Consider the following 13,951-nt stretch of genomic DNA (forward strand, 5'->3'; position numbering starts at 1 on the left):
AAGCATGTTCATAAACATATTTTCATAAATCGTCAAGCCCATCTCGTTTAAAACTCAAGCCCAAAAACCAAACTTTCTTGATTTGTTTCTGTTGCTGATTCAGGGCACATCACCCCCATTCTTTCGTCCCTTGTTTCATATTCTCCGTGAAACTGGCTAGCTACTAGCTGTGAATCACTATAAGCGTTCAGCTCTCGAATTCTGAGGCTTAGGGCGAGTTTCAACCCTGCGATTAGTGCTTCATATTCAGCTTCGTTGTTTGAGGCGCTGAATCCGAGCCTATAGGACTGCTCGATGGTTTCTCCTGCTGAAGAGGTCAGCCTTAGACCGACACCGAAGCCATGTTTTGATGAGGCTCCGTCGACATACAGGCTCCATTTTGGAGATTTTATTTCGGAGTCTAGTTGCTCGGATGTTAGCTCAATGACAAAGTCGGCAAGGACCTGAGCCTTTGCTGCTACTCGAGGTCTGTACTCGATGTCGTATTCACTGAGCTCTATGGCCATTTAGCCAATCGCCCTGACTGGCTGGGGCTGTGCAATATCATTCGTAATGGTTGTGAGGTCATTACGACGATCGAGTGCGATTGGAAGTAAGTTCGTAATTTTCTGGCAGCTGTTACGACTGCTAGCGCTAATTTTTCCATTGCGGGATACCTTGTTTCGGCGTCTATCAAACTCTTGCTGGTGTAATAGACAGGTCTTTGTTCGTTTTGTTCTTCTCGTACCAGCACGCCGCTAACTGCAGCAGTCGATACGGCGAGGTACAGGTACAGTGGCTCTCCTACTACAGGTTTGGATAAGATCGGAGGTTCAGAGAGGTAAGCTTTCAATTGTTTGAAGGCTTCCTCACATTTCTCGTCCCATAAGAACTTCTTATTATTTCTTAGAAGTTTGTAGAATGGGAGGCACTTATCGGTGGACTTGGATATGAATCGATTTAATGCTGTGATTCGTCCAGTCAATCTCTGTACCTCTCTGGTTGTCTTAGGTGACGGTATTTCTAGGAAGGTTTCTATCTGCTGCGGGTTGGCTTCAATGCCTCTTTCGGTTACGAGATAGCCTAGGAACTCGCCTGAGGGTACCCCGAAGGTACATTTAGTGAGATTGAGCTTCATATCATACTTATTGAGGATATCGAAGCATTCCCTTAAGTGGGAGATATGGTCTTCTCCAGCTGAGGATTTGACTAGCATATCGTCAATATAGACCTCCATGGTTTTTCCGAGTTGCCCAGCAAACATCTTATTTACTAGCCTCTGATAGGTAGCTCCTGCGTTCTTTAACCCGAATGGCATAACCTTGTAACAATAGGTTCCTCGTTCGGTTATGAATGCAGTTTTCTCCTGGTCCTCGGGATCCATCATGATTTGGTTGTATCCTGAGAAGGCATGCATGAAGTATAGGAGTCGATGGCCAGCTGTTGCTTCAACCAGGCGGTCGATGTGAGGTAACGGGAAGCTGTCTTTAGGGCAGGCTTTGTTTAGGTCGGTGAAGTCCACACAGATTCTCCATTTCCCGTTTTTCTTTTTTACAACTACCGGGTTAGCTAACCAGTCAGGGTAGTGTACCTCTCGGATGGACCCAGCTTTCGTAAGTCGGTCGACTTCGTCGTTAACAGCTTGAGCCTTCTCGAGGCCCAGCTTGCGACGCTTTTGTTTGATCGGTTTGAAAGTGGGGTATACCTTCAGTTTATGGGTGGTGACGTTCGGATCTATACCTTTCATGTCATTGGTGGACCATGCAAAGGTTTTGACATTGCTTTTCAGGAGGTCGATGAGCTCCTTTTTTGTCTCAAGAGGTAGCTCAGATCCGATGCTCACCTGTCTTTCAGGATTTGAGTCGTGAATGCAAACTTTTTCGGTGAGGTTCTTAGGAGGACCTCGAATATTTTGTTGCATTTCGCGACCCTCCTGGATCTGTAATTGCTATTGGGGGGACTTTTTGAGGATTTCAAATCCTCCCAAGTAACAGATCCTGGATATCTTCTGGCTACCATGTACGGTAGTTTTCCTTTCAGGTGTTGGGAATTTCACGCATTGATGATAAGTCGAGGCTACTGCCATCATTTTGTGAATCCAGGGTCTTCCTAGGATCGCATGGAACGGAGAAGGTCTGTCGATGACTACTAAGTTGGTCATTTTCATTATTCCGCCAGCTATGATTGGGAGCTTGATAGTCCCCAATGAGGTAGCTGTTTCTCCGGAGAAGCCTACGAGATTAGCTTTTTGGCCAATAATTTTGTAGTCGTCTATTTCCATCCCTTTTAGGGTGTTGTAGAAAATAAGGTCAACAGAGCTTCCTGTGTCTATCATGAGTTTAGGGACCTCGTATCCTGCGATGTTCAGGGTGACGATCAGCGCATCATCGTGAGGTCTTTCAAGGTTTGAGGTCTCGCTTTCCCAGAAAGAAATCTTAGTATTGGACTCGGGGTTAGGAGGCTTAGGTCCAGTGTTAGATACAGCCTTCCGTACGTGATTCTTAATGGAGTTGACGGAGTCTTGAAATATATCTGATCCTCCAAGGATACAGTCCACCCTCGAGTCGGAGCTCGATTGAGGAGACGACTTGCTCAAGAGAGCTTCGACTTGTAGACCTTTTCCTTGGGGGAATTTTCCAAGAATCATATCGACTCTTTTCTTGGGAGCTGGAGGTGGCGAATCGGTCTCCTTCTCAGGTGACCTCTCGCGCTTTGGAGAGGTGTCTCTGGGACCTCTTTTCTGATAAGGTGGTGGCTTTTTAAGGTCCACTCCCTTTATTTCTCCGGCTGCGAATTTAGCTGCCAGTTGTCGTTGGAGGTCCCAACATTCCTCTGTTGAGTGCCCTTCTCGATCATGATAAGAGCAATGTTTATTTTTATCAAAGCCTTTTGACCAGGGAGTTTTGTTTGCTGCGGCGACAGGTTTCTCTTCCTTGTCCTCCTCGATTGCATAGGAATGTTCTCCCTGAGTTTGATTGTTTCGGAGGTTCCCCTTTTTATGAGGTCCCTTTGTCTCTGAAGATTCGCCTTTCGAGTGATTCTGAGGTTTCTTGTGGAGTTTATCCAGCGCAGCTGTCTCCTCCTCCAAAGTAATATACCTAGTGGCTTTATGAAGAGCATCATCGTTAGTTGGAGGAGTATTGAGTGTTAGCTCCGACCAGAACTCCGATTTATACCACAAACCTCTTCTAAGGGCCTCGATGGCGACTTGGTCGTTGGGATTCAAGAGCTTAGTTCTTACTGCTCTGAATTTCTCGATGTAGACTCGTAGCGAGTCCCCCATTCCTTGTCTGACCTTCCAGAGGTCGGCCTCAGAGGCTTGCTTCAGGATATGGGTCGAATATTGCTTCATGAAGGCATTAGTTAACTGATCGAAGCTGTCTATTGAGGCTGGTTCGAGACCAGAGAACCACTCAAGAGCTGTTCCAACCAGAGTTTCGGCGAATGTCCTGCAGTAACCTGCTTCACATTCTTCTTGTGTAAAATGGGCTTTCACGATAGCTAATCGGAAGGCTCTCAAATAGGCCTTTGGGTCAGAAGTCCCATCATACTCGGGAATTCTAATTTTCCGGGTATCCCTTATGTAAGAACTGGCAATTCTGTCAGTGAATGGAGTCCCACGGGTTTCTTCAATCAAGCTATCGATTTCGGGAGCTGAGCTCGTTGCCTTGTGGACTTGAGCTCCCAATTTTTGGAGAGCTGCGTGAGTTCGTTCCATATACCTGCGGATGGCTTCAGGTCCCTCTAAAGGAAGGACATTTGGGTCGTTATTAGGTATCTGATGGGCAGGTTCCTGACGGAATCGTGTTGGTTCATCTTCCCATGCATTTGGTGGGCTAAGTCGCTCACCAGCTCTTGGATTATCGGGGTCTACCCTTTGATACCCGTCCACATTCGGGGTTGAGCTTCTGGTTTGATAAACCGAAGCTGATGTTCTACCCCCGGATGGGAAGGATACTCCTGCTCCGGACCTAAAATCAGGCGGCGGAGGAGGTAAGCGAGTGCTCCGGTCAGCAATCTGACTGGGTGTGGAGCTGGTTGTCGCTACGTTACTTCCCATAGTACTGGTGGTAGGTGGGTTAAACACAGGAGCTGTCCCAGTATGAGGTGTCTGGAAAGCAGATCCCCGTCCTTCCGGAGCAGTGCTATCAGGAGAAAAGTCTAAACGTCCTCGGGGGAATGAGGGATCGGTCAATCGATCTCGGAAAGTGACCCCCGGAGCTTGACGTTGTGGTGGTTGGGTTGTTGCGTTTAGAGATCTAGTTATCTCTTCGAATCGTTGCTGACGAACAGCTAGCTGATGCATTGTACGCACACTTTCCTGAGCTTTGTCTACTAATTGCATCATCATCTGACGAATCTCAGAGAGCTGAGCCTCCGTTTGATTCGGAATGGCTTGCTGCTGAGGATTCTCGGTGACTGGAAGCCCGGGGGCGGTTCCACTTGACGATCTCAGGTTAGTAGCTCCGGTTGCAGTCTGGCTCGTTCGAGCGCTAACCGGAGGCTGTTGCCCAGATCGGTGGTCGCCACGTCGAGGCTCCGAGGTTACGAGACTAGAGCCTCCATCGTTCGGTGAGTCATCGCTCTGAATCGGGAGGTTAAGGTCAGACGAATTTGTTGTCTGATCGGTAGGATTCATCCTCAAGTTAGAGTAAGCGATTCGATTGTTTCTTCCCACAGACGGCGCCAATTGTGAGGGATTAAACTCACCTCCTGATTTTTAAGTCAGGTTATAGTTTAGTAAAGGATTAGGGAAAGATAACGTGGGATGAATCTCGTTAGAACTTGTAGAACGAATGAAGATCTTATTGATCATTTTGGTAAAGAATGATTACAGGGAATGTTTTCTGATGATTACAATGAAAATGAGAATGTTACAGAGATAACGAAAGTATTGTGTCGAATAAAAGTTGAATAGGTCTCCTTCTTTAGTCCTCGATCTTCTCTTAAATAGTCTTGGACTTCTCTTGATCGTATTTAACTGATCTCCGAGATCCTCTCCGTTTATTGAGGAATCCGCAACAGCTTCCCTTTGACCGGGTCCTGCGCCTACTTTCACATCTACGAGCTGCCTCTTTTCCGTGACCTCTTTAGTAAAGGTCCTTAGCTCTCAGCCTCCGGCTCCAGATTAGCTGCCTTCAAAGATTGAATTCGCGATGGGCCTGTCGTGGCCCGTTATCGTCTTTTGTTATTCGCTGTTCAACTATCAAGCCATATTCTGGCCCAACACAAAAACGAAATTGACGAGAGGAGGAGGATGACCGGAAGTTGTGAATGGATCCAAGCTCAGTTGGGTCCGATCGAGGAAGAAACCCGACGACTCTCCACCATCTGCGAGGTCAGATTTGCTTTCTCTATCTCCATCTCTCCCTCACGCTCTCCGTTTAGAATCTGACTGCGTTTTGACAGAGGCGAACCCACAGCGGAGCTTCTCTTCCTCGGTAGGGAGACAGAGAAGACAGAGGAAGAGGACGACGGCGGTGAAGATACAGGAGCGACGGTGGTTTGTTCGTCTAGTGTGGATTATTCACGTCTGCTTTTGTTTGCAACCTGGTAAAGTGTCTATCTTTGTTGGAATAGCTAATTTTCGAGACTAGAGTTTGTGTTTGAGTTAGTTCTCAAGTCAGTTCAGAGCTGTTTTGTCTTGTTTCAAAGCTTGCGTGCCTGAAAATTGCAGAAAGTTGTCAACTTTCTCTAACTAGTCGTTTGAAACAGATAAAGAAGATGAACCTGAGCTAGAGACTAGTGGAAAGGATGACAAGGGGGAAAAGTCGGCTCTTCCTTTGTTTGAAACATATAAGGAGGATGTTTATGACAGAATTATGGAAGGAAGATACAAACCTGGTTCTGGGTTTGTTAGATATGCAGCTGATGATGTTAAAAGCTCCATCGAGATGGATGCTCTTGTTCCTACTGCCTATGATCCTCCAATATGGAAAACAAAGTGTGTGGTATGTTACTATTGCTTATCTGATTGTAAGTAGTCCCATGCTTTAATGTCTAATACAAATTATTTCCTAAGATTACATCAGTACTAACATGAGTTACTGCTTGTGCTTTTAGAAGAGATTCCATCTACAGTTGCTACTGATCCTGCAACCAAACTCTGTTTTGTCTCTGTTGTCTTTCTCTTAGGCCTTGTCTCATCGTTTTTTGACTTGCAGGTTAGATGAATCTTGTTGTATTTATTGCTCCTTTGGGTTGCGTAGTCAAGAAAGATCCACACTTTATGTCTTAATCAGGGAGTTGCAGCAGACAATCTTACCAAACAGAAACTGAACTCGAAGATACTTGAGGTTTTGTCTGAATTCTCTTTTTGTTTTCTTGATACCATTTTTGATCACTACTTACAGTTAATGTGTGTGAGCAGTAGGAGCAGAAACATTGTTGCATCTCATATCATCACGCATCGAGGACCACTGGAGTTTAGTAATCTCTCAGCTTCAGGAGCTGTGTCTAGTTGTTTCGTATGAGGTATAACATTTTCATGTCCTTGTGCGGTACTTTTGCTGGAATGGTTATCTGATTAGGGTCTTGTGATCTGTATTTGCAGGGGCTATATGATATCATTGCTATTTCAGGTTCTTTCTTGAATACAAAGAGTAATAGTTACTAGATCAAAAGTCCAGGCTACTCCATTTCTCTAACCTTTTATAGTTGAGTTACTTCATAGAGTCTTCAAGATACTGAATTTGGTTCGGGTGATTTTATGTAGGTCATTGTTGGAAGCTTTGTATTAGAGAAACTGAAACTGAGCGCATGGTGTTGAGAGTAACCCCAAGCCAGGTTAAGCTTCACCATCTGCCAAGAAGAAAAAGAAGAATAAGAAGAATTTAATAATTGTTTAGGTTTTTATGGTTTTCCTTAGGTTTTCTTAGTTTTGGTTTAGTTTTGTAAACTGGAAGTTATTTGTAAACCAATTTTTAATTTATAAATAAAATTTATTTATTTTTGGTTTTTATTTCAAATAAATTTAAATAAGTAAATAAACTTTATTTATAAATTAAAACCAAAAATAATATTTTCGTTATAAATAAAACAATAATGGCAATTGTATATTGCTATTGTAGAAGGATCTATTATAGCACGAAATATGAATCTCCGAATCAATTTTGTAACAAAAAAGTATTGTTATCGTTAAATTAATAATATCATTTAGTTATTGCTATCGTATCTGTATATTACATACCATTAGAAAAAATGCTATCGTAGAGGGGGTACCTATGATAGCTGCCGATGACATAGCAGATCATAAAACGCTATGAAAGACCTACCATAGTGTTTATCGTGAGCTAAGAATGTACATATTTCTTGTAGTGGTTTCTTGATATGCAAACTAGAAGGCTCGTATCAGTGGTAAATGATGTGAAATGCAGCAAACAATATGACAACGAAGTGAGCTGTACTTTAACTTACAGATTTTACACGTTTAAAAATGGATACTTTTAACAAAGTTACATGATTTTAATTGTTATATATACAGAAAAGTTTTAACTGAGGAATTGGAACTTATGTCGGCTTTATCAGATATTTGTCGTCAAAATTAATCAGTGGTTCCTTTAAGAATTTTGTGTTTGCAGAGAGGGCAAGTTGCTCTCTTCTCTAGCCATTTAACGATACAGTTTGAATATAAATGGTGGTTGAAAGGAAGAATATGAAGCTCTGCTCCATCCTCGTAAGAGTTCATACAAATACAACACTCATGCACAAAAGAAATCAAACTAGACATCTTACGAAATATATAAAACAGTATTTGTCACTACCAAATGGCTTTACCGCATCCTCAGCAAGCAGTGTTCTTTCAGTTGCTAAGCATAAGCCTTCGGTCGGAACAGGAACCATTTTGCTGCAGATCCAAATAGGCATAAGTGTGATAAAGGTTCAATTCTCATTGACACAATACAAACTCTGAATGATCTAGTGGTTCAAGTCAATAGACTAAAGGCTGAATATGTTACACTTTTTCAAGAATCCCGTGAGGTTGATGATTTATTTAACTTCTCCAAAGCACTTATTATTATTAGATTCTAATTTGAGTTTGCAGTGTTCATCATCTTCAACTTTGTTTTGAACACAACTAATGCAAGAGAAGAGCAAACTGTGAGAGGAAACAATATCTCTTAAATCAGATATCAAGATTTTTAATGCTCAATATCAGCATATATAGAGTCATAACTATGGTCCCATAGATTCCACATTACACTTATCATGTCCCTCTAGTTGCCATAACTCAGGGTTCAGACTCCACTATGCATTTTCCACACCACTCCATGGAACTCGAGATCCTGCACCTATACATAACCCATGCTCTTATCGGAGAACAAAATGCAGAGGAGAACCGAGTTGAGACGGAGGGTATGAATGTAAACAGAGAAAGAATGAGTTAGGTGGTGATAAAGAGCATGTAACTGGTGCTGACGGAGAATGTGAGGGATCGACGCAGAATAATGAAAAACGATATCAGAGCTGATGATGGCGTTGGCGATGTGGAACAGTGTGATGGCTCTTTCCAAATCTTTCAAAGGAACTCGAAGGGAAGGGTGAGGAAAGATCAGATGATAAGAGTTGTGAAACAAGTTTACATGGATGATAGTTGTGAAACAAGCTTACATGGATGAAAGTAGTGATTGCTATCACTTTGTGAGGTACTGGAGAAAAAAGTTCTAAAAAAAAAACTAAAGATGTCGTCTTTTTTTTCCAAATTCCATCTAAGGAGGAGGTATTCTTTTCTATTGAAATTTCAAGGGGAAAATCATTTTTCCAATAATCCAAATAATTCTGATATAAATTATTCATCAAATCCATATTTTCCAATAAGGGGAGTTTTAATAGGATTTATACAAATGTTAGATCCAATAACCTAGAATTTGTTAGGACTTTTACAAATACCATGTTCAATAAGAGAGGATTTGACAAAAAAGCTAAAATTTTATGAAATCCCTGATACGATAAGCCCCCTAAGTTTTGTTCTTATATATACTAGATGCGATGTCCGCGCTACGCGCGGAAAATATTTGTTGTTTAATTTTTCCATGATGAAAAATTGTTTAAAAAAACATAATTTATTTGTTCAGTTTAACTAATTTTTGTTGGAAGCGTTAAAGAAATACTAATTTTCTATGAAATAGCTTTTTCTATCCATAATAAATTTAAATTTGTTGGGTGGAAATGAGAAAACAAAATAGAATAATGGATACAATATGTGTGTTATAATGTATTATCTTTGAATTAAATTTGAAGAAAAATTTCAATAATTTAAAAATTGCAAAGGTTCAATTATGTGATATCTTTTTAAGGTTCAAGTAACACAATGAGGAAAAAAATTAAAGCAAAATCTATGGAGCGTATAACAATAGAACATTTTCCATGTATTCTCTTAATTGAACTGTTTGAGTAATGGAGCGTATAATCAAATTATATAATTTTCGTTTGAAATTTTCCATTTAATCATTAGGTGAGACAAAATAAGTTATTTTGATGCGATGTTTGAAAATGAACCACAACTTTGTTATAAATTTTCTCACCAAAATAAAAGAGCTTAATTTTGTAACGGTTTGATGTTTTGAAAAATTATAATGATTTAATGGTGCAAACAATTATGAACAACCCACAATTTATACAATGTTCAAAAGACATTAGAAGTTATAACGAAAAGATACTTATGCAGTTAGTAAGCTATACCAAATATTTAGCTTTCTTGATAGATAAAGTTGTACTCTTAAACAGTAGCAATCTAAACTTATAGATCAAAGTTATTCTGATAGATCAATTTATAAATATATGCTAAAAAAGTAGCAAGCAAGAGTGATATCAAAACTCCAAAGAAAGACATAGTCTAAAATCCTCTGAACTTGATTAAAATGTAATACAAAGATAGCTAATATTTCCAATGAAACAAAAGTCTGAAAATGCAAATATAAAGATAGCAAAGTCAATGCAAAACCAATACTTAAACTGCAGTGAAGAATTTACTGCTAGAGAGGGTAACCAGGGTAACCAGGAGCTCTTCTAGCTACCTCTGGCACGTTTGACAGCTTCTGGTTCAACACTTTCGGTGGAACTTTTGATACCCTCACCTGAAGAATCTCCAATGCATAAGGAAGGTCCACATTCTTCACTTACTGGCTCCAATATTTCAGCAGACTTTGGAGCATTGGCATAATCTTCTGGAGCTTCTGGTGGGAGGACCTTTGTCACAGTAATGGATTGAGTCAAGCCTTGGAGGTTATGCTTTGAGACTTTCACAAGAAACTTATGTGTCTGTCCAATGGTGTCTGTTAGAGTTTGTGGAACCGGCATGATTTGATCATCTCCAATGTTCTCATTTGACTAATATTGAAGGAAAACAGTTGGGAGTTAAAGAAATGTGTGCAGATAGATTAACAGGTATGTAATTACCTTAAAGTGGTTCGCCACTAATTCACATGCATGACGCCCAGTTAATTCAAACCCAGCATCACCAAGGATGGCAAAAACTTCCTGGTCACTTTTATCATAGACAAAGATCTTGGTCAGATACCTGACATGAAAGAAAATAAATTGTAAATGCTGACAATATGCAGATGAAACTAACAATACAACACTTACTCTGGTACTCCGGCAGAAAATCTCAGCTTTCCCAAACTTCTTACACATCAGAGACTTAGGCCCTTTGGTTGCCTTAGTATGGCACACACCACAGGAAATATAATACCAAGCTCAGCCACTGACAAAATCATCTATGGTTGCTGTGCACTCAAACCAAGCAACCTACAACAGTGTATTTAAGATTATCACAAGTACCCAAGAGTATCATAATAAATTAGTAAAAATAGCAACCCTTGTACCTTCGCATTCTCCTGTTTGATGTAGGAGAATAATTCAGCTATAGTGACTGCCTCAGGCTTAGTCACAATCTCTGCATTAATCTTCCAAGCAATATCCGAGTTGGAGCCCAACCTGAAAAATGAGAAAGCCTTAATCATGTTAGTACTGGAGTTGGTAGAAAATATGTCTTAAAACATAAATACATACCAGCTAAGATAATCTCTAGTTGGTTGGACATCGGTGTCCATAAAAACCCGTGAAGATGACATAGTCAGAGTAAGGGTTCTTGATGTTTACACATGAATGAAGTATCACTAATCAGATTCAGAAAACGATGACAAACTCATATATCACAAAATGATAAAAAAAAATTAAAGCTGGATGTGCTAACCTCCAATCCATTTTGGGTTCAATGTGGTGACTAAAATAGCACTTGGAGTGATCCCATATGACTTGTACTTCAGGCAGAAATCTGTTGCAGCTTTGTCCCATATGTATAGTTTCATCAATGGTCAGCTACATGATATATAAACTTAAATGTTAAGATAAACACACATACAAAATTTCGATATTAATGGGCAAACTTACCCATGTGTCTGCACATGAACCATCAGATGCCGCTTCTTTGCTATATCAACTTCGTCCAGGATGGGCAGCCTCTAAGGATGGGACAGTCCGTGAGAGGCTGCCCATTGACCAACTTCATGTGTCCAAGATAATCTGAAATAGTAAGAGTTGAGTTTGGTAAATATCGAACTTATACTCTTTAAAAATAACAAATGTATGTCTATATAGGTTAAGTTCGGTGAGTATCCAAGTTATACAATAATAATAACATCAAAAACGTATCTATACTATACTAAAACTTAACCCAAAGATTCAGGACTGAATTCAGCAGTTGTTCACAGACTGAAGACTTAACCTCGAGATTTAAGAGTAAATCCCAACTATAGCTCAATTGACTCCTACTTGCGAACGACAATTAGATAGAGGACTTACCATAAAGGTCACCCTTGAGGTCACAATTAGCTTCAAACTCCTCGTGGCTACGGAACCTGAACCGGTCTTCGTGAAAAGGAACCAGACTGTCCTCAAGAACCGAGAGGACAGAGGTCCAAGATAATGAAATGGTGACACTATGATCAGCAACACTGAACTGAACTTTGCTCCTGGACCCGTAAAACTTGGTCAGTCTATAAACAGAACCTGCTTTCAAGTGAGGCATATACATTTCAACCAGTCCTGCTGGAATAAAGCCCTGAATAACAGTTTCCTGACAACCAAATAAAATAGACGATTAAAAGTGTTACTATGACAACCATTATCATGAGATGGACCAACTTGATGCAGTCGTTAATTTAATAAAAAGTAATAAAATTTTGAATGGAATCAGTTGCTCAGACCATCAACCCCACCAACGGTGCATTCTTCTAGACCAAGAAAATAATGAGCAAGGGATTAATAGAAACTATATATCACTAAACAACTCAGTTGGCATTATACTTTAGATAAATCAAACCAAAGTTAATAAGATCAAACATCCAAGTATTCATATTATCTAGGCATGAGGTCGAAATATAAAAGAAAGTACTGCTATTTCAGTACAGGAGTATGATAAATAGAAATTACGTAACCACTCTATAAACTATGATGAATGAGAAGTACATCATGTCGAGATGGATTGCAATATGATTCATATATTTCATAGCTCTCGTATCAATACGTAAATGTTACTATATCAACCGATCAATAGAGCAATACTAAAGTAATGAAGAGAATAATAGAAGACGGACCTGCTCGTCAATGAGGAGCATCTCCATGCCAATGAGTGTCTTCGTGTTTGAGTTTCGAGCCTCCCGAAAATGTATCAGACGAAACCGTAACTCCTCTTCGTGTGGGCCCATTCTGACATCTCTGAAGAACATCACATCGTCACCGTGCGCGGAGGAAGATCGCGATCTCAGAATGGCAGAGGAAACAGCGGTTTTGTCGTCTGGAAAAGATCTTCCGGTTCGGCTTCGGATTGCTGGATACAGGGATTGGCCGGTGGATTCCATAGCCGTAGATTCTTGAGAGGATATGAGCAAAATATTCAAAAAAAGTTTTATAGAGAGATTGATAGAGGGGAAGACGAAAGAGAACCATTGAATGAGCTTTGATTACACGAATGTTTGATTAGAGGAGAGGTGATTCGTCTGATCTACGAAACGGATATGGAGAGAAGAGGAATAGAAGATGAGAAAATCGAAAGGAGAGAGTCGATTTTGAAATGGAAATTAGGGTTCGGCGATTTCGAGCACGAAATTAGAGTAGACAGAGTCAAGAGGCCTAAATGATGGGTCTATGTTCAACAGGCCAAAATGTTAAACATGCTGAATTAAAAATCGAAGCCCACAAACACAATAACAATATCTGACGTGGACAATTTATAGAACATAATTGGCTGATTTTTAAGGGTGACGTGGACTCTCTCATAGAGCTTCGTATTGCCCTTTTAGTAGTGTAATAGATAGGAGATTCTTTTGAATGGTCCTTTTAACTTTGATAATAGTCAGTTGCGGCATCATTTGTTAATAAATAATGGGAAAGGTAGTGGTGTGGATTTTTTTATACTTTGCAATCAACATTGTTTTTTTTTTTTTTCAATCAACATCAACATGGTTTTGAGGTTTGCTGACAGTTTTTTTGAGGTTTTCCGACAAAGATATATTTTTTTTTAACTTAAAAATACATTTGTGGAAGGATAATTCCATTCTGCTTGCATTGGTTCACTTTATTGGTTCAAAATTAATTTTACAAAGTTTGCTAATTTTTGAAAACATGAAGTAGTTTATTCTACAATTTCTATAACATACATTCTACTTCTAACCGTAAAATAGAAAATGTCTTCTATCTTTTAAATTGTTTATACCGTAAATGGAGTATGCATTCTACGTCTTGCAGTGATCTACTTTTGCAAGAACACATATTTTACATTTTTTTCATTATTATAAATACACAATCTACTCATAGCCGGTCCTAGGCTAAAAGTCATAGAGCAAGGAATTTAGACGTTAAATGTTATCTACTATTTTGGGGCACTAATTACGGAAACATTTCTTTGGTGTAGTGGTTGAGAACTTCAAGTTCTCTTTGGGGTCTTGAGTTCGAGTTTCATTACGGTTAT

The 13,951-nt window shown here is 40.0% G+C and overlaps 1 protein-coding gene and 1 long non-coding RNA gene across 13 annotated transcripts; one reads left to right on the forward strand and one right to left on the reverse strand.

The window, feature by feature from the left end:
* The first annotated feature begins 5,161 nt into the window (after nt 1-5,161).
* LOC108836375 (protein RNA-directed DNA methylation 3) lies at nt 5,162-6,927 on the forward strand. Of its 10 annotated transcripts, none has more exons than XR_008937310.1 (7): nt 5,162-5,317; nt 5,389-5,532; nt 5,695-5,955; nt 6,043-6,143; nt 6,222-6,275; nt 6,350-6,453; nt 6,533-6,927. XR_008937310.1 is itself a non-coding variant. In XM_018609533.2 (6 exons), exons 1-4 carry the CDS (start codon nt 5,254-5,256, stop codon nt 6,112-6,114), a joined length of 516 nt encoding a protein of 171 aa, XP_018465035.1. In that variant the 5' UTR covers nt 5,162-5,253; the 3' UTR covers nt 6,115-6,275; nt 6,350-6,453; nt 6,533-6,927. The 10 variants fall into 10 exon arrangements, 3 of the variants coding, with proteins under 3 accessions (XP_018465035.1, XP_018465037.1, XP_018465036.1); XR_001947121.2 differs by having other exon boundaries at nt 5,695-5,930; XR_008937308.1 differs by having other exon boundaries at nt 5,695-6,275; nt 6,533-6,581; nt 6,695-6,927.
* A 2,879-nt stretch (nt 6,928-9,806) lies between these two features.
* LOC108832739 (uncharacterized) lies at nt 9,807-13,087 on the reverse strand. Of its 3 annotated transcripts, none has more exons than XR_001946554.2 (9): nt 12,579-13,087; nt 11,785-12,058; nt 11,374-11,505; nt 11,177-11,301; nt 10,993-11,070; nt 10,806-10,917; nt 10,567-10,728; nt 10,378-10,465; nt 9,807-10,308 (listed from the first exon to the last, which is right to left on the reverse strand). It is a non-coding gene; the product is annotated as an uncharacterized LOC108832739 (long non-coding RNA). The 3 variants fall into 3 exon arrangements; XR_001946553.2 differs by having other exon boundaries at nt 10,378-10,498; nt 10,993-11,099; XR_001946552.2 differs by having other exon boundaries at nt 10,378-10,498; nt 12,579-13,084.
* Between the last annotated feature and the right edge of the window lie 864 nt (nt 13,088-13,951).

This window comes from Raphanus sativus, chromosome 8 (genome assembly GCF_000801105.2).
Source record: "Raphanus sativus cultivar WK10039 chromosome 8, ASM80110v3, whole genome shotgun sequence".
Lineage (NCBI taxonomy): Eukaryota > Viridiplantae > Streptophyta > Magnoliopsida > Brassicales > Brassicaceae > Raphanus > Raphanus sativus.

Coding starts and splice junctions, on each gene's coding strand:
- LOC108836375 (XM_018609533.2), top strand. CDS start 5,254: ATGGATCCAAGCTCAGTTGGGTCCGATCGAGGAAGAAACCCGACGACT. Junction 5,533..5,694: donor CTGCTTTTGTTTGCAACCTG/GTAAAGTGTCTA, acceptor CGTTTGAAACAG/ATAAAGAAGATGAACCTGAG. Junction 5,931..6,042: donor TATGGAAAACAAAGTGTGTG/GTATGTTACTAT, acceptor TTGTGCTTTTAG/AAGAGATTCCATCTACAGTT.